The sequence below is a fragment of the Chiloscyllium plagiosum genome, chromosome 24 (assembly GCF_004010195.1).
Source record: "Chiloscyllium plagiosum isolate BGI_BamShark_2017 chromosome 24, ASM401019v2, whole genome shotgun sequence".
Taxonomy (NCBI): Eukaryota; Metazoa; Chordata; class Chondrichthyes; order Orectolobiformes; family Hemiscylliidae; genus Chiloscyllium; species Chiloscyllium plagiosum.
This window is the reverse complement of record NC_057733.1, coordinates 48,757,390-48,780,695: the sequence shown is the minus strand read 5'-3', so window position 1 is coordinate 48,780,695 and position 23,306 is coordinate 48,757,390. Positions and strand designations below refer to the sequence as shown.

At 39.3% G+C, this 23,306-nt stretch overlaps 1 protein-coding gene across 11 annotated transcripts in view; it reads left to right on the top strand.

Moving 5' to 3' along the window:
* bptf (bromodomain PHD finger transcription factor) overlaps positions 1 to 23,306 on the top strand; it is a 145,525-nt gene that overhangs the window by 40,923 nt on the left and 81,296 nt on the right. For 4 of the 11 annotated variants that reach the window (XM_043715052.1, XM_043715050.1, XM_043715048.1 and 1 more), the window contains exons 4-6: positions 2,562 to 2,642; positions 19,235 to 19,450; positions 20,586 to 20,795. In XM_043715052.1, coding sequence (XP_043570987.1) covers positions 2,562 to 2,642; positions 19,235 to 19,450; positions 20,586 to 20,795 — 507 coding nt within the window. The remainder of the gene's footprint in view (positions 1 to 2,561; positions 2,643 to 19,234; positions 19,451 to 20,585; positions 20,796 to 23,306) is intronic. The other 7 variants (XM_043715056.1, XM_043715058.1, XM_043715055.1 and 4 more) reach the window with 4 other exon arrangements.

Genomic DNA, 23,306 nt, shown 5'->3' with positions numbered 1-23,306 from the left:
GACTAGGGCCCGTGGACACAGCCTTAGAATTAGAGGGGGTCATTTCAGAACAGAAATGCGGAGATATTTCTTCAGCCAGAGAGTGGTGGGCCTGTGGAATTCATTGCCACGGAGTGCAGTGGAAGCCGGGACGCTAAATGTCTTCAAGGCCGAGATTGATAGATTCTTGTTGTCTAGAGGAATTAAGGGCTACGGGGAGAACACTGGTAAGTGGAGCTGAAATGCGCATCAGCCATGATTGAATGGCGGAGTGGAATCGATGGGCCGAATGGCCTTACTTCCACTCCTGTGTCTTATGGTCTTATGGACACCCAAACATATAAATAGAAAGCAGGAATTTTCAGCAGTGCTTCGCCTGAGGTCCACTGAAGATGTTAACCAAGTAGGATAATGAAGGATCTGGAAGTGAACCTTCAAGCTCAACGAGCGAACCTACAACCATGTCCTTGACAATGTTATCTAGTCTTCTGAGTCATTCAGCTCCAGATAATGTTGCAGCTTTGATCTCAACTTAAGCAAAAGAGTATAATTTCAGAGCAATACTCTTCTTGAAATATAGGTAACATTTGATTAATGGCAATGCCAAAGAGCCTGAATAAAATTGAAATCACTGATAATAGGGGCATCATACCTAATACAGAAAAATGCTCTTGGTTGGTGGAGGCTAGTCTCTTCAGCATCAGAACAATGCTGATGTAGTTCCTTTGAGTAATGTCTTAGCCGAAACCATCTTGTTCTTCAATGACCTTTGCCGCAACAGAAGCTCAGGAATGGGGATGTTCAACGATTGCATTGTTGTGTATGAGATATTGAAGCGGTCTTTACTAATATGACAAAATTCTGGGTTGGGCAGCAGTATGTCATCTATAAGACATATTGCAGATGTATATCAAGACTCCTTTCGCGGGTGTCTTCCAAAGCTACAACTTGTACCACCTGAATAAAAAGGTGATGAACGAGGACAATAGCTGCATATGATTACTGCAGTTTTAAAGTTTCCTTCTTAGTCAAAACCAAGCTTGGAGGTGTTTTGCAATTCTTTAACTGTCAATGCAGTACCTGCTACATGAGATGGATTGCAATGATTCAAAAAGGTGGTCCACCAGTACCTTCTGAAAGGCAATGAGGGATGCGTAATTAACGCTGCTCTCGCTCCAAAACTCTTAATAAAATGCTGAAGTCAAGCTTTAATATAGTCTTTTCACTGCTTCAGTTATTCACAGTTACTCTCAGGTGTTTTTTGGGGAATGAAGTACTTTTTGGTACAATCTCTGCTGTAATGTAGGAAACACAACAGCCAAACTGAATGTGACAAGGTTCCACAAACACCAATGTGATGAGTAGATAAACCATTCTAGTATTGTTGATTGAAGCGTAAATATTAGATCAGCCAATAGAGAGAACATCTATAGTGTCTTTGGGAACTTGTTCATTTTTTCTTATTGGTCTTTGGTTAGGTGTCTCATCTGAAAGGTATTATGTAATTTTGACAATGCAGCTTTTGCACAGCATGGTGCTGAGTCTCAGTCTAGATTATGTCAAGGAGTGAAACTTCAACCCATGACTTTTAAACGCTGACGGTATTGGCAACTGAATCACAACTAAAAAAATGGTATTATGCTCCAGTGAGCTATCCAACACCATAAGTAGTAGTTACTTCTTAGTTTTTAAATTCATACATTTGTTTTTATGTAGGTAAATTTAAGCGATCAGATGTAGCTTCATATGAGATTGGAACTGGAGAATTCTCGTCAGCCGGATGTCTGTTATTAGTTTAACCGAGGTGTTGTCACCTTTCAAATTCTATCATACTGTTATACATGTGGCTCTGGAGTGAATTCAGACTACCAGCTGATGAAGGAGCGATGCTCCGAAAGCTAGTGTGCTTCCAATTAAACCTGTTGGACTATAACCAGGTGTTGTGATTTTTAACAGACTACTCCAGATATTGAACATGAAGAGTGAATATAAATACATTCACTTTTGTGACTTCAGTGGTCTCCAGGTCTAATATGCTCATTGTCAGATTCCAAGTCAAAGTAGCTTGGCTTTGGATGGTCACGTCGCCTGTAAACTCAAAAGCCCTACTTTGAAAGAAATATTTTTCCAAGCTAGAGTTGAAGTACAATTTATTTTTAATGAATTGATTACCACTAAAGATGAAATGTTGCAGCATTTCTCTACTGAAAATGTTGATAGAATTTAAAGGTCAAGACTGGCCTTAATAGGAATGCCTTGAAGGATTTATGGAAGAATGTTAAGGTTGCCATGAGATTTGCCTGGTGAGGCCTAGATATAGCTTAAGAGGTTTGGCAGCTGGGCACTCTGGTATTTTCCACTTAATTTGTTCATGAATCTTTATCTTAATTGTGTTTTCTTTCGGTTTTATCAATTTTTTCCCAATATTTTGTTCCTTAATCTTATTTGTAACATTTCTTAAATTTATATTGTCTGCATCCTTCCTTTACCTATCTCACTCCCCCAAAGGTTAGTTATTCTTTTTGTTTCCAGTTTGTTTTTTCTTCAATAGTTTTCTTTTCTCCCCTTTCATGTTCATTTAGGAATTGGGGACTCCACGGAGCCAGGCTGGGGAGAATTGCAGGTTGTGGGAACTCTGAAACAAGCTCCTACGCAACAAGGCGGTAGGCAACACTCTACAAACTAATTTTGAGAGCATTGGGTTACTTGCAAATTATTTTGGCATGATCATTTGATCACTTGGCCATGCGCCACAATGAATGTTTTTTTTCCCAAGATGAAGCAAGGAATGACTTGAATTTTGTTTGAATTTTGTCTTTTTTTAATTTGAGGGAATAAGTCGAGGTGAAGAGAGCAAATTTTCACAGTAGTAAGACTTGAACTAATATCTGGAAGATAACTGGGCAATATACGGTAAAAACTCTTTGTTAGTTTTTTAACAGTTGCATTTATATCGCACCTTTCACCATTTAAGGATGTCCCAAAGTACTTTAAAGCGAATAGTGTTTTGAAGTGTAGTTACTTTAGTTGTTTGGGAGTACAGAACTTGAGTATAACTGTATAAAGGACATTTTTTTTTTGAAGCTTTTTGTTTTGCATTCATCAGGCAAATTTGCAAGAGATTTCAAAATGAACGGGAAACAGCAATTATAGGAAAGTGCTGATTGTTTGGAAAATCTCTTCTGATAGAGGTGTTGTCTTGGAGAATGTACCAGTTAATGATGACTGACTGTTAACCACCATGTTTGCTTTAACTTTTAAACAGGGCAAATTAACTTTGATCTGTGCATTGCTCTGAGAAATGAACCAGAGAATGGATGTCATCTGTTTTGCTACATCACAATAGGCAGTGTGTACTCATGTAATTTCTGTCTGCAAAGAACAGGGCCTTGTGTATTAATGCATTTAGCTTCTAACGCACACAGATATACCAAACTGCGAGCCTGACTGATCCTTTTGTAATGTAGGAAATGTGCAAGCCAGCAAGCTTCCACAACTGGGATGAATAATAAAATACTGATTTAGGGATTGATCAGTTGAGGGATAAATATTGACTGAATGATTGGGATAAGCACCACCGTTGCTCTTCAGACCAATGCTGTATTTTATCCTCCATAGATAGATGTTTAATATCTTATCCAAAAGATGACAGCCCTGAAATTGAAGCAGTCTTTGAGAACGGCACTGGTAGGTTTTAGTGTTCAAGTTTCTTAAGTGGGACTCTAAGCTACAATCTCCTTACTAAAGTGAGTATGCTACCAACTGCCTAAAGTTGAACCAATTGGAAGTTAGGTCATCCATTTTAACTTTGTGAAGATAAATCCTTGATGCTTTGAAAGCAATTAAAGTAGCTGAGGGCATGCAAAGTTAACATTCACCAGTAGCTAAACAATATTGGACCCTTTCTTTCATGTTAAGTCATGGCAAGACAATTACTGATTGATTGTGAGTCCCTAATTGTACTTGAGAAGGAGCTGTGAGTTTTCCTGATGCAATGTGGAGTCCTTAGCATAATAAAGTTCTTACTGCATGGAAAGAGATGCTTCGACCAATTGTGTCTGTGGCAGTCATCAAATATTTATCTGTTCTAATCCCATTTTCCAACACTTGACCTGTAGTCTTGTATGCCCTGGAGTTTCAAGTGTTTATCTTTATTGTGTTGAGGGTTCCTGCCTTAAACACCCTTTAGGTAATGTGTACCAAACACCTACAATCCTCTGGATGAAAGAAGTTTTCTTCAAATTCAATCTAAATCTCCTTCTCCTTAATTTAAAACTCTGTCAGTGGTTATTAATTGCTTGACTAAGGAAAAGGCTTCTCCACATCTACCTTGTCTGCACCCCTCAAAGTTTGTATACCTTGATCAGATACCCTTCCCCTTCCCTGTTCTCAGGAAAACAGCCATAGCCTATTTAGTCTCTTTTTGTGGCTGAATTGCTACAGCTCAAGCAAAATCCTGGTGAATCTCACATGTACCCTTTCTAATGTAGATATAATCACAGTCTGTTTGGTTGTGAACTGCAAATTTCTGAGGAAGCAGTATTGCAGAAATGGTCTATATTTCAAAGTTGGAATGATAGATCACTTGGATGGAAATCAGAGGCTTTGATGTTCTCACATGCTTGCTCCTCTTGTTTCTCCTGATGGAAGAGGTTGTATTTTTGAAGGTACGATTGAAGTACTCTTAGCAAGTTGGTACCTTGCTCCTAGAAGATAGCTTTGATTCCTAACACTGTGGTGATAGTGAGGGATTAAATACTGTTTGTAGTTGGAGTGCTGATTAACCTTGGATGATTGAGTTTCTCAGTTGTTATTGGCGCTGTTGTGATACAGGCAAGTGAAGAGTATTTTGTCATACTCCTGATTCCACTCTCGATGGACAAACTTGTTCAAGTGAATCGACGTTTCGGGCATAAGCCCTTCTCCTGTTCCTTTGATGCTGCCTGACCTGCTGTGCTTTTCCAGCAACACATTTTTAAGCTCTGATCTCCAGCATCTGCAGTCCTCACTTTCTCCAAGCTTGTTCAAGTCAGTTGGTCAATTAGTTGTTGTAGCATTCACAACCTCCTGAGTTGTTGAAACCACAATGTTTATTAGGATGTCTAATTAAATTCCTGGTCAATGCTAACCTATATAACCTGCTTGTATACAGTCCAGGCATTTCTACTGTTAGACAGCGATCACCCAGTGTGCACTGCCACGAGTGTGCTATGAAATTTTGTGCAAAGCTAATGAAAATCCTGATGAAGAGCTTATGCTTGAAAAATCGACTTTCCTGCCTCGGGTGTTGCTTGACCGGCTGTGCTTTTCCAGTGTCTCACTTTTCGATAATGGAATCAATGCAAAATAAACGTCATTTAATCTTAAATAATATTCCACCCAATCAAAATTACAGCGCGTAAAGCTTGTGAAACTTAATCAAGTTAAAAGCTTGGTATCTGCCTTTTGATCCTCAGACATGACTATTCTAAACACGTGTGGCCAAAGGGTAAAATTGAGTGATATGAAGAAAGTAATGTGCTGTGCAGTTGTTTCTCTCATTGAGGTGTGCCGTGTTACTGAAAAGCTTGGGAACCACTACTCTATAGCGTTGTTACTGATCTGATTTCCCAATCTATGTGATAGTTCAAGTCTCCCATGATTCGAGTTTTACTTTTTTTTATTGCTTACATCTCTAATTTCCTGTTTAGTGTCTTCCCCAACATTATCACTACAGTTTGGGAGTTTGTGGGGACAGAGATGAGTTGTTGTGGTTCTGTTCGCCGAGCTGGAAGTTTTTGTTGCAAACGTTTCGTCCCCTGGCTAGGCGAAATCATCAGTGCTTGGGAGCCTCCTGCGAAGCGCTTCTTGGATGTTTCCTCCGGTGTTTACAGTGGTCTGTCCCTGCTGCTTCCGGTTGTCAGTTTCAGCTGTCCACTGTAGTGGTTGGTATATTGGGTCCAGGTCGATGTGTTTGTTGATGGAGTTTGTGGATGAATGCATTCATCCACAAACTCCATCAACAAACACATCGACCTGGACCCAATATACCAACCACTACAGCGGACAGCTGAAACTGACAACCGGAAGCGGCAGGGACAGACCACTGTAAACACCGGAGGAAACATCCAAGAAGCGCTTCGCAGGAGGCTCCCAAGCACTGATGATTTCGCCTAGCCAGGGGACGAAACGTTTGCAACAAAAACTTCCAGCTCGGCGAACAGAACCACAACAACGAGCACCCGAGCTACAAATCTTCGCACAAACTTTGAACAGAGATGAGTGTAAGGAGAAGGTGCTGGGGAAGCTGAAAGATGTGACCGACAAATCACTGGGACTGGATGGACTGCACTGCAGGCTCTGAGCAGGTTGTAAAGGCATTGATGGTGATCTTTCGGGAATTACTACAGTCAGGGAGGGTCCCAGAGGACTGGAAAATGACTAACATAACACCCTGTTTAAGAAAGGAGGGAGACAGAAGACAAGACGCTGTAGACCAGTTATTAAGATTTTAGAGTCCATTATTAAGGATGAGATTGTTGAGTAAATGGGAGTGCATTGAAAAATAGGTTTGAATCAGCATAGCTTCATTAAGGAGAAGTCATGCTTGACAAATCTGTTAGAAATCTTTGTCTAACTTGCTCATTACCACCTCAAAGGAGTACTAATGGATGTGACCTATTTGAATTTCTAGAAAGTCTTTGACAAGGTGCCACACAGGAGGCTGTTAAATAAGAGCCCATGGTGTTAGGGGAAAGGTTCTGGCGTGAACAGAAGATGGACTAACTGACAGAAGGCATAGAGGATAGATAAGGGTGTCTTTTTCTGATGGCAGCCAATGACTAATAGAGTTTTGTAGGGATCCATATTGGGACAACTGTTCGTGTAATACCTCAAACAAAATCTGGATGAGGGACATGAGGGTATTGCTGCTAAGTTTGCAGATGAGACAAAGATAGGTGGAAGGACAGGTAGTGTGAGGAGGAAGAGAGGCTGCCAAAGAACAGGCTAGAAAAGTGTATAAAGAATGACATAATACAGTATCAGAAAATGTGTGATTATGTTGTTTGTTAGGAAGCACAGAGGTGTAGACTATTTTCTAAACCGAGAAAGCTTTGGAAATCTAAAGCAGAAAGGGACTTAAGAGTGCTGGTTCAGAATTTCCTTAAGATTAATGTACAGGTTAATTTGGCAGTTAAAAATGCAAATACGGTGTTAACATTGATTTTGAGAGGACAAGAATGCAAGAACGGAGATGTACTGCTGATGCTGTAAAAGGCTATGTTTAGACTAATATCTTGAAGTTTTAGCCCCGAGAAGGATGTGCTGGTGTTTGAGATGGCCCAGAGGAGGTTTCCATAAGCGATCCTCGGAATGGAAAGGCTTGTCATTTGAGGAATAGCTGAGGACTCTGTGTCTGTACTCAGTGAAGTTTAAAAGAATGAGGAAGGGGGGGATCTGACTGAAGCTTACAGAATACTGGGAGGCTTGGACAGAATTGAAGTGGGGAAGATGTTTCCACAATTAGGAGAGACTGGGACCTGAGGGCACAGCTTCAGATTGAAGGGGTGACCTTTTAGAAATGAGATGAGGGATTTCTTCAGCTGGAGAATGGTGAAGCTGTGGCTCCCGACGTCATGCTTTCAGACCTTCATCCCTGTTTTTTTCTTAAACCTGTATCGGTGGTACTGATATGCACTATGACCACAGACTGACTGTTCAGACTCTCACTCCAGAATGACCTGTACTCTATCCAAAAATATCCTTAACCCACGCACCTGGGAAGCAATATACCATCAATATACCATACCATTGCAGCCGCACAAACTTCTTTGTATTCCCCATACAATTGAATCCACTATTACTATAGCTTTCCCACACTTATTTCACCCCTCCTGTTTAGTAGAACCAATCATTGGGCAACGAATATGGCTGTTGCTTTCCTCTGAGAGGCCATTCCCCCATCAGTATCCATGAATCTTCTGTTTACTGTCAAAACTCAACTAATTGCCTTAATGTGTTTGCCCTACTGTCATAAACTCACCAATATAAATATTGTATCCATTAATTCTGCAGAGGTTCTCCCAGGCACGTGACTGCACTCATATATCTTAGAAATGATACATTTAGGTCACTGTCCAAATGACTCGTTGAGGTTTTTAACTTTTCTAAAAAAAAACTTCTCAGAATTGATCAAAATCTATCTGCCTCTATTTTAAATTCACATGCCAAAAATAGTAAGGATGTTGTGAAACTTGGAAGGGTTCAGAAAAGATTTACAAGGATGTTGCCAGGGTTGGAGGATGTGAACTACAGGGAGAGGTTGAATAGGCTGGGGCTGTTTTCCCTGGAGTATCAGAGGCTGAGGGATGACTTTAGAGTTTATAAAATGATGAGGGGCATGGATACAATAAATAGTCAAAGTCTCTTCCCTGGGGTTGGAGAGTCCAGAACAAGAGTGCATAAGTTTAGAGTCAGAGGGAAAAGATATAAAAGAGACCTAAGGGGCAACTCTTTTCATGCAGAGTGGCGTGTATATGAAATGAGCTGCCAGAGGAAGTGGTGGCAGCTGGTACAATTGCAGCATTTAAAAGGCATCTGGATAGGTATATGAATAGGAAAGGTTTGGAGGGATATGGGGCAAATGCTGGCAAATGGGACTAGATTAGGTTACATACCTGGTCAGCATGAGCAAGTTGAACCAAAGGATCTGTTTCTGTGTTGTACTTCTATGACTCTGTTCTCCATCTGTAACACAGCATACCTACTATACGAAGAGTTAATTATCTAAGTTAAGGATAGTATCAAATTGAAAGAAAAAGTATCATAATACAGCAAAGAATAGTGGTAGAGAATTGAGAAACTTTTTAAAAGAAATCAATGACCAAAAACAGCAGGAAATAAGCTATGGGCAAAAATAGCAAATAATAGTAAAAGAAATAGTAAGAGCTTCTTAAAATATATAAACAGGAAGAAAGAGAGGCCAAAATGATAGTCGTCTTAGAGAATGAGGCTGTGAAATAATAATGAAGAACGAAGAAATGTCAGAGGAATTAAGTAGGAGCTTTACATCAGTCTTCACTGTAGAAAACACTAATAGCTTTCCAAAAAATGCTAAATAATTAAGAGACAAAAGCCAGGTAGGAAGTAATACATTAACTTTCATTTAAGTAAAAGTACTAATGAGGCCCATCTGGAACTGAAGGGATGCATCCTAGGACCTAAAAGGAAGTAGCTATAAATAGTGGATGCACTAGCAGTAATTTTCCAAGAACCTTCAATTCTAGAACTATCACCAAGACTTGGAAAACTGCCATTGTAAAATGCTTATTCATGCTTAAGTAAAGGTTCATTTGCTGTCATCCGGAAAGTCCGGATGATTGGAAGATCGCTGTTGTAACCCCCTTGTTCAAGAAAGGATCAAGACAAAAGATGGAAAATTATAGGCCAATTAGCCTAACCTCAGTTGTTGGTAAAATTCTAGAATCCATCATTAAGGATGAGGTTTCTAAATTCTTGGAAGAGCAGGGTCGGATTAGAACAAATCAACATGGATTTAGTAAGGAGAGGTCGTGCCTGACAAACCTGTTGGAATTCTTTGAAGAGGTGACAAGTAGGTTAGACCAGGGAAACCCAGTGGATGTGGTCTATCTAGACTTCCAAAAGGCCTTTGATAAGGTGCCACACGGGAGGCTGCTGAGCAAGGTGAGGGCCCATGGTGTTCGAGGTGAGCTACTGGTATGGGTTGAGGATTGGCTGTCTGACAGAAGGCAGAGAGTTGGGATAAAAGGTTCTTTTTCGGAATGGCAGCCGGTGACAAGTGGTGTCACGCAGGGTTCAGTGTTGGGGCCGCAGCTGTTCACATTATATATTAATGATCTGGATGAAGGGACTGGGGGCATTCTAGCGAAGTTTGCGAATCATACGAAGCTAGGTGGACAGGCAGGTAGTACTGAGGAAGTGGGGAGGCTGCAGAAGGATCTAGACAGTTTGCCTGACCTGCTGTGCTGTTCCAGCAATAAAGTTTCAACTTTGATCTCCAGCATCTGCAGACCTCACTTTCTCCTCTGTGATTAAGAAAGCGAATGCAATGTTGTCATTTATCTCAAGAGGGTTGGAATATAAAAGCACTGTTGTGCTACTGAGACTTTATAAAGCTCTGGTTAGGCTCCATTTTTGGAGTACTGTGTCCAGTTTTGGTTCCCACACCTCAGGAAGGACATACTGGCATTGGAGCGTGTCCAGCGGAGATTCACACGGATGATCCCTGGAATGGTAGGTCTAACATATGAGGAACGGCTGAGGATCCTGGGATTGTATTCATTGGAGTTTAGAAGATTAAGGGGAGATCTAATAGAAACTTACAAGATAATACATGGCTTGGAAAGGGTGGACGCTAGGAAATTGTTTCCGTTAGGCGAGGAGACTAGGACCCGTGGACACAGCCTTAGAATTTGAGGGGGTAAATTCAGAACAGAAATGCGGAGACATTTCTTCAGCCAGAGAGTAGTGGGCCTGTGGAATTCATTGCCATGGAGTGCAGTGGAGGCCGGGACGCTAAATGTCTTCAAGGCAGAGATTGATAAATTCTTGATGTCACAAGGAATTAAAGGCTACGGGGCGAATGCGGGTAAGTGGAGTTGAAATGCCTATCAGCCATGATTGAATGGGGGAGTGGACTCGATGGGCCGAATGGCCTTACTTCCACTCCTATGTCTTATGGTCTTATCTGTCATTGCGAAAATGTGAAGAGTATATTACAAAGAAAATAAAAGCAGAACATTTAGAAATACCCAATATAGTCAAGCAGAGTCAGCATAGTTTCATGAATGGCAAGTCATATCTGACAAAGTTATTAGCACTCTTTGAGGTAACAAGCGGGGTAGATAAAGTGGAACCAGTAAATGTCGTATATTTAGACAGTAAGTTTGTAAACCTGTGGATATTTTTTAACCAAAGACAGCTGCTGAGGCTATGTTGGTAAGTATATTCATGACTGAAATCGATAGATTTTTAATTAGTAAGGGAGTTGAGGGTTATAGGGAGAAGTCAGAAAAATGGAGTGAGAACTGTCACACCAGCCATAGTCTCATTGAATGGAGGAGCAGACTCTTGGACAAATGGTCTACTTTTACTCCAATATCTTATGATTTTGTAGATTATTTTCCAGCTAGCAGGTGTAATTTTGCATGGATTTTTTGTTCAGCATTGATATGTGTTGGGAAGCTGTTTTGTTTACCACTAATTCAGATAGGTCATTTGTTTTCAGAAGTTGTAATTTACCACTTAGTGACTTGATGCAAAGTTTAATTGGTACAGAACTGACAGAAACCATTTACTCAGCATTAGTGACATGCTGATGGGTGCCCAAAATAAAAATGAAGGTAAACCTCCAAATTCTCTCTAATTTAAGATTTTGGTCTAACATTTGGAAGTACAAAATTTGAAAATATAAATTTAGTCCATTTAGAAACTATTTTATACTTTTTAATCCCTTTGTCCTCTTGAATTGCACAAATAATCTATCTTGAATTAGCCTCCCTGACAAGATGATATTGTTCTGTTCTGTTAGTGTTATTTTACAAGTGTAAGATTTCCACATTTTGAGAAAAAGTTTTCTCCATGGGGAGACTGGTTCTTACATGATACAGTTTTTAAAAAAAATTTCTGTTGTATTTGTGACGAAATCAAACTTGCTTATCTTGATCTTTTGGGTTTTATCTTGAGCAATTTTAACTAGAGAATTTAGTCCCTGAATATCAGAACAATATTATAATTCAAAATGAATAGTATTTTAATCACATTTTGTAGCTCAGCTTATTTTCTCAATCTTATGAGTATCATGTGTTTTAATGAAATCAATTGTTAAAATTTTGGTTATGTTTTTCTGAATTGCAGCCATTTTTTGCAGTGACCAATTTCAAAGCAACACAGCATGCATATTTTAGTCACTTATCTCTTAACTACTTTCTAATTTAATATTAAATTTAGCATTTTCATTTTTGAGGATAGTTTTAACAAATTATCTTTCACTGAGGTGACATGACTGGGATGTATTTATGCTTTAAGTACTGAAGCAAAAATGGCGTAAATGCATTTTAAACTAGTTGCTTTTTAAAACAAAATTCATGGGATGTGGGTGTCACTGGCTGGGCTAGCATTACTGTCCACTCCAGTTGCCCTTGAGATGTCATCTTGAACAACTTCAGTCAATTTCTTGGAGGAAGAGGGGGGAGTTTTGGGTTCTTGCAACACTGAATGAACGGTGATATATTTTCAAGTCAGGATAGTGAGTGGCTTGGAAAGAAGTCTTGGTGTTTTCATGTATCTGTTGTCCTTGTCTTTTGAGATGGAAGCAGGTTTGGAAAGTGCTGTCTAAAGAGCTTTGGTGAATTCCTGCAGCGCATCTTGTAGATGCGACACCTTTGATTGCTGCAGAGCATCTGTAGTGAAGGAGTGAAATTTTATGAATGAGATGACAATGAAAAGGATTGCTTTGCCTTGGAAGGTGTCAAGCTGCTAGAGTGTTTTTGAAGCTTCACTCATCCAGGCAAGTCAGGAGTATTTCATCACACTCCTGACTTGTACCTTTGTAGGTGATGGGACAGGTCTCAGGAAATCAGGAAGTGCTAAAAGATTCCTCATTAGAAAACATGTATGATGGGCTCAATTCAGTTTCTGGTCAGTGGGAACCCGCCAATATCATGACTGTATGGTATTTAATGACAGTAATACCATTGAACGTCAAGGGATTATGGTTAGGTTTCTTCATGGTGGCAATTGTCATTGTTTGGCATGAATGGTACCTCTGACTTTTATAAGCCCAAACTGACACTGTTCAGGTTTTGCTTAGGGTCACTAATGGTGCAGAACCTTATGCAATAATCAGCAAGGGAAGATCACTGATGAAGCAGCTTGAAGATGCTTGGGCAGAGGATATTATCCTGAGCCACCCCTGCAGAGATGTCTGGAGCTGCGACAGTGATCTCAAGCAACCATAGCCATCATCTTTCGTGCCAAGTTTCAATCCAACCAATGGAGAGATTTTGCACTAAAGCTGTAATGAGGCCAGGACTTGAGTGGCCTTGGAATTTGTGGAATCCAAACTGAACATTAATGAACAGATTATTGTTTAGCAAATACTGCTTGATAACAATGTTAATGACACCTTCCATCACTTTAGTGGTGGTTGAAAGTAGACTGATGAGGCAATAATTAGCCAGGCTGGATTTGCCTTGTTTTTGTGTATATCTTGTGTTTTTGCATATCTTGGTAGTTTTCCACGTTATCAGGTACATACCAGTGTTAGACCTGTACTAGAACAGCATGGCCTTGGCCAGGGCAACTTGTGAAACAGGTCTTCAATACTATCTCCATAATTCTGTCAAGATCCATAAGCTTTGCAGTATCCAGTGCCTCCAACCATTTCTTGATATTACATGTAATGTGAATCGAGTAGACTGAAGACTGGTATTTATGATGCTGGGACCTCTGAGGAGGCTGAGATGGATCATCCACTTGGCTGAGGATTGTTGCAAATGCTTCATTTTTATCGTTTGCACCTGACTGTTGTGCACCCTATTATTAATAATGACAATGTTTGTGAAGTTTCCTCATCCAGTGAATTGTTTAATTTTCCACCACCATTCATGACCACATTTAAACTCTGCTGTCTTGCACCATTGTTGGTTGTGGAATCGCTTAGCATGTCTATCACTTGCTGCTTGTGCTGTTTAGTATGCAAGTACTCTTGTTTGTAGCTCCACCAGATTGATACCTCATTTTTAGGTATTGAGCCAGTATTGGTGCCCCCGTCTTGGTAATAAGACATAGGAACAGAAATTAGGTTATTCAGCGCATAGAGTCTGCTCTGTCATTCAACCATTGGTTGGTTTCTTGACTCCATTCTCTTGCTTTCTCCCCATAATCCTTGATCCCCTTGACAATCAAGAACCCAGCTATCTCCGTCTTAAATATACTCAATGGCCTGGCCTCGACAGCCTGTGTCAGTGAATTCCATACATTTACCACTCTCTGGCTGAAGAAGTTTCTCCTTACTCGGTTCTATAAGGTCTTCTCTTTATTCCAAGTATGTGCCCTCAGGTTCTCGTCTGTCCTACCAATGGAAAGAGCTTCTCAACATCCACTGTGTCCAGGCCATTCAGTATTGTGTAAGTTTCAATTAGATCCCTTCTCATCCTTCTAAATGCCATCGAGTATAGACCCAGATTCGTCAAAAGTTCCTCAATATATGTTTAGCTTTTCATTACTGGGACCATTATCATGAACCTCCTCTGAACCCGGTCCAGGGCCAGTACATCCATTCTGAGATAGGGAGCCCAGAACTGTGCACAATACTTAAATCATGGCCTGACCAGAGCCTTATAGAGTTTCAGAAGTACATCCCTCACTTTATATTCAAGTCCCTGCAAAATAAATGCCAACATTGCACTCACCGTCCTAACTACTGACTCAACCTGCAAGTTTACCTTGAAAGAATCATGGACTAGAACTCCCAAGTCTCTGCACTTCAGACTTCTGAAGTGTTTTTTTTGGCCACAAAGTTTCCAGTTATATGGAGTGCCACTCTACTCCCACACAATGAAGGGTATTCTCAATAGGAAGGTGGGATTTTGTGCAAACAAGGACTGTCCTGACAACTGCAGCTCTGGGAGGCAGATTCCTGAGGGTGAAGTCAAGTATTATTTTTCTTTCTTGGTTCCCTCACCACCTGCTTTTGACCCTGGCAGCTATGTACTTCAGGGCTCAACTGTGCTGCTGTGTCACTCTTGGTGCAGTCTCCCAGAGCACGTTCTGTGCCCTTGCTCCCTTGGAGCTTTCTCCAATGGGAAGAGTACTGATTCATCAGTTTTGGGCTGGAGTCTTTAGGGATTAAGTTCCAGGATTTTGACTATGTAACATTAAAGGAATATATTTCTAAGTTCGGGTTGAGAATTGATTCCAGGGGAACTTAGAGATGGTGTTCCCATATATCTGCTGATCTAGTTGGTCATAGTTATAGGTTTGGAAATACTGTCTGAGGAGCCTTGGTGAATGCCTACAGTGTCCCTTGCAGTTGTAGCCGCAGCGTGTACTGAGTCTTGATGGTAGAGGAAGTGAACATTAAACAAGAAATCCAAGATTCATCCAGTAAACCACTTAAGACAGAGAGGAGGAGAAATTTCTTCATAGTGATGAACCTGTGGAATTCACTCCCACAGGAAACAGTTGAGCCCAAAACTGGTAACAGTTGGTCCAAAAATTCAAATATGTTCACCACACCTTTTTAAAACTTTGTTTCAACAGCAAAAAAAACAACACAAGTGAATACAGAAATTGGAAAACAAACAACAGAATGTGTGGACAGTAACAGGCTCCAGAACCTTGACCAGTTGGTCATTCATTATTTGTGTGAACATTGGCAATGGGTTTGGTAGATTATTGAACAAGAGTTTCTGATATTGATCACAAATGGATCACATATTGGCTGACAGCTAGAAAAAGACAAAGGGCAGTTGTACTTCTACTGTCCTGGCTGAGACCAGCTAAGTGAGCAGACTAGGATTAGAAGTGAGAATTGAAGCAGGAGTAAACCATTCAGCCCTTTGAACAAGTTCCACCATTGATTGTGATCTTGGCTGGTCTTCCAACTCAATGGCTGCTTCTCACTTTTACCCTCCTGTCCTTTGATCCCTACATTCAAATCCTGGAAATGTTACCAGTTTTGGGCTCAACTGTTTCCTGTGGGAGTGAATTCCACAGGTTCACCACTATGAAGAAATTTCTCCTCCTCTCTGTCTTAAGTGGTTTACTGGATGAATCTTGGATTTCTTGTTTAATCCCTTCCTTTATACCTCCATACTGGGGCTTGCAGACAACATTTTCTGACCCTTGGTGTTTCTTACCTCAACCCATGCAGATTCAGCATCGTGATTTTCAAAGTCAATTTCCATCCTTACTATTGATTTGTTCTTGTCTAACAATTTTATCCCCCCTCCCCTTTTCCCTTTTTGTCTGTCTAATTACAACTGCATTAGTATTTATTTGCACTATTAATCAGAAAAGTGAATTCTCTACACATTAAGGCATAAAGAATTTAGACTTTTTAACCTCTTAGCTTTATTTTGCACTTTGGCCTACTTTTGTTTTGCCCCCCTTTTTATGCCTTTATGCTTTTGACATTTGTCTTTTGTTTCCATCTTTGTTTCTCCTCTTCCTCCTATCCTTGCTGTCACCTCCACTGTATGCATTTCATTTCTATACTCACTAACAGTGATGCAGTTATGGTCTGAATAGTCTAAACGTGTACAAATTCACCTTCATCTGTGCCCTTTCAATGTCTTTGTTTTCTAACATTAAGTTATACCACTTATACTTGCTTCAATGACCTTTTTCTGCAAAATGCAGTGCTCAACATTTCTCTGAATTGATTTGTTGATTTTTGTTCCCCTGTCCATCTTGCAGCCTCTTTCATACTTCCCCACATACTTCCTCCTAAATTGTTATTGTAACTAGTTGGCCCATTGGTCCATTGAACCAAAGTTGCTGTGGTGATTTTTACATTGATTGAGAGCCAATAGCAATATTGAACAGCTGGGTGATGGAGATCACTTAGTAGGGTCATCATTTATTCGGACCAGTTTCTAGTGATGCTCTACTGAAAGCTGCTCTTATGATGGTAACAGTGAAGTACAGGCAATTTTAAAAAAAGTCCAAACTTCCACAATTATAACATGAAGATCAAGTCGTTGCTGTAGAAGTGATGTGTAGTCCCAGGTGGTTGTCACAGGTACTCCTCCACCACCTTAATCTTTCTCCATGGCCATCTGGAAAAAGACTTCTAGATTTGATTTGATTTATTATTATCACATGTACCAAGGTACAGTGAAAAGAGTTTTGTTTTGCATGCAGTACAGGCAGATCATAATATGCAGAGATCATAGAGTGATTAAACAGAGCAAGGAATACAAAGTTATGGCTGCAAAGAAGGTGGACAAAAAGCAAGAATCACAGAATCTTGCAGTGCAGAAGAGATCTTTGGCCCATTTAGTCTACACCGACAAGTGAACTAGTCTAATTACATTAGTCCCACTTTCCAGCACTTGGCCCATAGCTTTTAATGTTATGACACTTCAAATGCTCATCCAAGTACTTTTTAAAGGATGTGAGGTTTTCTGCCTCAACCACCCTTCTATGCAGTGAATTCCAGATTTTCACCACACTCTGGGTCAAGTTATTTTTTCCTCAAATCACCTTTAATCTTGCCTTTAAGTCTAAAATTATGCCTTCTTGATATTGACCCTTCAGTTAAGGGGAACAGCTGCTTTCTGTCCACACTGTCCATGCCCCTCATAATCTTGCACTCCTGAGTGGTCTTCTCTCCGCTTTCTCTGCTATAAAGAGAAAACCCCAAGCTTATTCCAGCCTTTTTATAGCTAGACTGATCTATCCCAGGCAACACTCATGTGAATTTTCTCTGCACCCCTTCAATGCAATCACATCCTTCCTATAGTCCACTTACCAAATTACACACACAGTTGTATCTGTAGCTTAATAAAATCCTGTCAATCTCCAAGTTAACTTCCCTGTTCTTATAATCTCTACCACATATACTGTACTGTCTTAACTGATCTGTTAGCCTGTCCAGCCACCTTAAGGAATGTGTGAACAATCACTCTGTGCTTCCTAATGTTCTTCCAGTCATTGAGTACTTCTTTTCTTCCAAGGTACATAATCTCACACTTATCAGTGATAAATACTATCTGCCATTGAGCTGATGAATCTATCTGTATCCTCCTGTAATCCAAGAATTTTTCCCTCTGTGAAGCACCTGGCCAGTCTTTGTTAGCGAGCTTTGAGAAAATTTGTCACTAAGGTTGAGATTCTGGGTGTAAGTTTGCTCACTGAGCTGGAAAGTTTATTTTCAGATGTTTCGTTGCCATACTAGGTCACATCATCAGTGAACCTCTGGTGAAGCACTGATGTTAGTGATCCGCTTTCTATTTGTGTTTAGGTTTCCTTGGGTTAGTGTTGTCACTTCCTGTAGTGTTCCCATTGTCTTTCTCAGAGCGTGGGAAATGGGGTCCAAGTCGATGTGTTTGTTGATAGAGTTCTGGTTGGAATGCCATGCTTCTAGGAAAGTGGTGTCCTTCCTCATCTGCATGTAAGGATACTAGTGAGAGTAGGTCGTCTCTTTTTTCATTAGTGTTGCCCCCCTCGCACATCTTTCTTTTCACTCCCCTGACCAATGAAGTAGTTTGTAGGAATGCCAGAATATTAAGGCACTGAATCTGTTACTTGATCAAGGGCAAATTGTCTCTCCCTCCTAGTTCTTAATTCTTGATTCTGGAGATGAGCTTGACTTAAGAAGAGAGATTGAGCTTTTTAGGGTTATAGTCTTTAGAGTTTAGAAAACTGAGAGTTGATCTAATTGAAGTATATAAGATTATAAAGACAATGTAGATGTAGAAAGGATGTTGACTCGTGGAGCGATGTAAGGTGAGAGCTTATAGTTTTACAGAAAGGCATAACAGATTTAAAGCAGAAGAGAAATTACTTCTCTCGAAAGGTTGTGAATATGTTTAAGTCACTACCCCAGAATATTGAATATGAGGAGATAGACTTTTAATTAGTAATGGTTTGAAAAGCAGGCAAGAGGGTGGAGTTGAGGTTGAGATGACATTAACTCCAGTCGCCTCAAATGACGAAGCAAGCTTGAGCTAAATTGTCTACTCCTACTCCTTATTTGTAAAAATATATTGTTTCTAATCCTGTGCTGCTGTCTAAGATTTACCAATTTTTTTTTATGCTGTACGGTTCTGACTTGCTATTTGAAATAATTTAATCTGCTGTTAATGAATTGAAGATTCTCATTAAGTAATTATTACTTTGTGACTGGTTATATAGATTGGATACTCTTTCCTTTGAAAAAAAAACTTTTTTGAGAAATACTGAATTAGTGTTCATTTGAATCACAAAACTGAAATGTTTATCAGCTATCTTTACAAATATTCCTTGCATTCTAAATAATGAGCAAGAATTGTCTTGTGGTTTTTGCACATTATTCCTTCCTTTGATTGTAGGTCCAAAGAGCTGTTGAGTTTTTATGCTGAGATTGGTGACATGAATTTGATACAAATTGAGCATTATTCAGTCTGGTTAGAGATACAGTATTAGCATTTTGGGCATCAACTTGGAAGTGCTTTTTTTATGCTACATAAAATAGCACAGTCAGCCTGTCTGTAGTACTAAAATAAATCTCCACTCTCTTCCTCAGAGGAAATTTTGGAGCGGCAGAAAGCAAAACAAGAAGCAGAGATGGAGGAAGTTAAGCAAAAGGCAGCAGAACAAGCAGAGAAGGCCAAGAGAGAAACTGGGGATAATAGCCAAATGGAGATTGAGAGAAATAATGAAACGTCAGAAGAGCAAACTGAAGAGAAGGACAAAGATAGTAAAGAGGCTGAAGAAAATCTTCAGGCAAAAGGCACAGAAGGTAAATAGTGTTTTACCCCTGTGAAGTCTTACAAGGTTAACAATCAGTTGATGTCACCACTTAATTCATGCAGTAGAAGCACTTTGTTCCTGTTAATTATAAAACTAGATGAGTTTCAAATCGCATCTATGCAATGTTAATTCTGATCACCATAATAGTGGTAATTGTAACTAGATTCGAACTATAGTACTGAGGATAATTGTGGATTATATGTACACAAATAAAAGGTAGAGTTGTTCATTTTTAAAAACATCTACATTATGTTTATATCAGTCTGTTATTAATTGAGGTTTATTTGGAACATTGAAGATTCGTGCTTCATGACACTTTATTGACAAACCACAAAATCCAAGCAGATGCATGGGACTTTAAGTTGAAGCTGATTTGATTTTAATTACTATATAGATTCTGAGACCCACATTTTCTGTATCATTGAGTTGTGTTTATCTTATTGATGTGTTGGTTTCACCAGCACAATATTCCAATGAGTTCATACAACATGACTTTTTTGTTCTTGGGAGAAAATGTGCAAATTATGAGAAAAAAATTGTTTCATGTTCAGTGGTGATTGTAGTGGTGGCAGTGGAAGAACATGAATAGTGGTAGTTATTATGCAACTTACTTAGTACCAATTCAGTAAAAATTAGTCTAATTAATTAACACCAAAGGACTAAACAAGCTGGATGTTAACTTTATTCACTGTTTAGTAGTACTAACTCAGAATAGAGATTCAAAATTGTTTATGGTATCAAGGTTGTTTGGATGTGATATTGTCAAAAATTACTAATGTTGGGAAAAATTTCAAGTTGTCTTTGGAAGTATGCATTTCACATTTTCTCTGAGTAGTTGTTTTAGCTTGGGCAGAAGAAAATGCCAGGATGGTGTCTGATAGTTACGCTGAAAAAATCTACTTGTATTAGGCAGTTTTAAACACAACAAATCAAATCAGTTGTACATGCTGTATTTTAAACATGAATGTGTTTGTGTATCTGTATTGTAACATAGTGAAATAAGTGACATTTCTTAATTTGGATATTCTCAAAATATGACGTGCAAAACGTCCAAGGTATTTCTTTAGACTTATGGTCAGGGACATATTCAAAAGGTGGTGCTTGTGTTCTGCATTTTGCTATAGACCCCACACCTAGTGTCGATAATTGTAGCTCTGAAAATTCAGGGACTTTGAAGAGCGATGGCAGCAGCCAAAATGCTTCTGCAGATGAAAATAAGCCTTGCCCAGCGAAGGACACTGGAGAGACAGAGCTAGCAAATCCTCAAGCTGAGAAGCTGACCGAGGAGAAGAAACTGGCGGTCGAATCAGTACAGCTCCCCCTGGATAGAACAGGTACAGAAGGTGACTCATCATACCTCTGTGTGGGGGGAGCAGTTCTTTTCTCGATCATCATCTGAGTGAATGTACTACCTCCATCTTTGGAATCATGCATCACTTTTTTTTGTGTTCATGTTCTTTGCTTGCGGGCTGCAGTTCTAATTATCTGTTTATGAATCTATTAATTACTAAGTTGGTAATACAAATGATTTACTGACATTACTAATTTTTAAATCAGAAGTTGACCGTCAAATCTATCTTTGCTGTAAGGAGGACTTTTGCCTGCCTTACATGCCAAAAAAAACTCTTAACTTGTACCTTAAGTGATTTGACTGCAGTTTAATTGTAGCTTTTTCATCTTTTTGTTTCTTTAAATTTAGATTTTCATCTTTTTGCTTTCGAATGCACACCCAAATGTCCTCACTCAGCGTGCACTCCAGTACAATTTCAGGCTGGTTATTGGGCACAAGTATGAACACTAACTAACAAGTTCTCTGACCATGTCAGGGATACTAAGACTGATTTATGCTGCTTCCACTGTTGGCATGTCTGAAACCTGCTATCTGTAGACAAGGTCCATCGCTGGCTTGTATATTTCAATACAAGACGAGGCAATGGGCTGAGTCAATGAGTGTGTGTGTAATTATTTTCAGTAGACCATTGTTGTTTTACACCATGTCAAACACAAACATTTCTTAAGTTTAGTTTGTGCATGATGGAAAATTATTGTGTATTTGTAATGTTATCTCTGATTGGATAATTGATCTGCAGAGCAATGGTCCCTGAAGGAGGAAAATCTTTTGTAGATATTATCCTGTCAAATATCAGGCCCTACCAATGAGTCCCAAATGATTCAAATTAATGTCTCTGCTAACTTGTTGACATAATATTTTCATCTGTATACTTAATCTTCAATTATCATGGTTAGCAGGTGTCATCTCCAAAGAAGTATATCTTAAATTTCCTGTCATTTTTGACAACTATTATGACTTTTGTTTCAAATATTGATATTGTTGATGAACATATCAATAAGGTTCTTGAGAAAAATTGCATGCTTTTTTCCCCTAAGCAGTAAATAATAAACCAGAGTAATGCTCCTTTTTATTAAGGTTTGTATCTGAATTTCTGGATATTGATAGTTTGGAGATGATTTTCATGTCAACTTGTTCTAACAGATTTTACTTTTAGCTTATTTTAATACTTCATACATAAAGTTTATATTTGAAACAAACATTCGATAATGCTGAAATTCAGGGGCTATGTTTCATGAATGATAAGAAATAAAAATATCGTATGGTGGTTATTGTTGAAGAACTATTGGTTTGAAACTAGTTTTACAAAGATTCCTACAAAGGTGTTTTGCACTGTTGGCTCTGTCTCATTATTTCTTTCACTTACAGCAAAGAGCATTGCATACGCCTTGCTTTGATCATTAGTTTGTTTTGTTAACAGCTGCAAAACAAGTTTCACAGTGCAATTTCTATGAACTTCAGTGTCCCTTTTTTGCCATATATTTTAAACTTGATTACATTTAAATATAATTTTGGAAACATTCGTTTCAGGTTAGCATTTAGAAGTAACATGCTTTTTACAAATATTAATATTTTCTTGCTTGGCATCAGCACTCGGGCAAGATATAATTCAGTAAAAAGTCTTCCACTGGTCTCTGACCCAATCCTAGAACAGCACCACATTCTGTGCTAATGTAAATGTCTCAATATCTCTAACCATTCTTGTGATTTATCTGACTAAAAAAAAGTTTAGCCCAAAACTATTTTTACTTAATATAGGGCTCTCGCCCATCAAAAACCTGGTTGAGATTATCCTTATCTTTACATTAATTAAGGACATGGGCGGCACGGTGCCACAGTGGTTAGCACTGCTGTCTCACAGCGCCAGAGACCTGGGTTCAATTCCCGTTTCAGGCAACTGTCTGTGTGGAGTTTGCACATTCTCCCCGTGGGTTTCCTCCGGGTGCTCCGGTTTCCTCCCACAGTCCAAAAATGTGCAGGTTAGGTGAATTGGCCATGTTAAATTGCCTGTAGTGTTAGGTGAAGGGGTAAGTATAGGGGAATGGATCTGGGTGGGTTGCTCTTCGGAGGGTCGGTGTGGACTTGCTGGGCTGAAGGGCCTGTTTTCACACTGTAAGTAATCTAAAAATGTAAGTAATCTAAATTAAAACCTTAATTTTGCACAGGACAGTAATAGCCAAAACAATATATCTGGAAAGTATTATAGATATCAAGAAACGTTGCTCAAAACGAGGCAAAGTTAGATAAATAGAAGTGTGACTATAAAATACTTGAGGACATAAGCTGATGGAATGAACATATGAAACGCAGAAAGAAAAATTTTTAAAAATGCCTGCAGCATTAAATTTCATGATGATAAATCATTGTAAATTGAGGTGTAGTGGACAGTGAAGGAGGTTACCTTAGATTACAGTGGGCCATTGATCAGATGGGCCATTGGGCTGAGAAGTGATAGATGGAGTTTAATTTAGATAAATGCGAGATGCTGCATTTT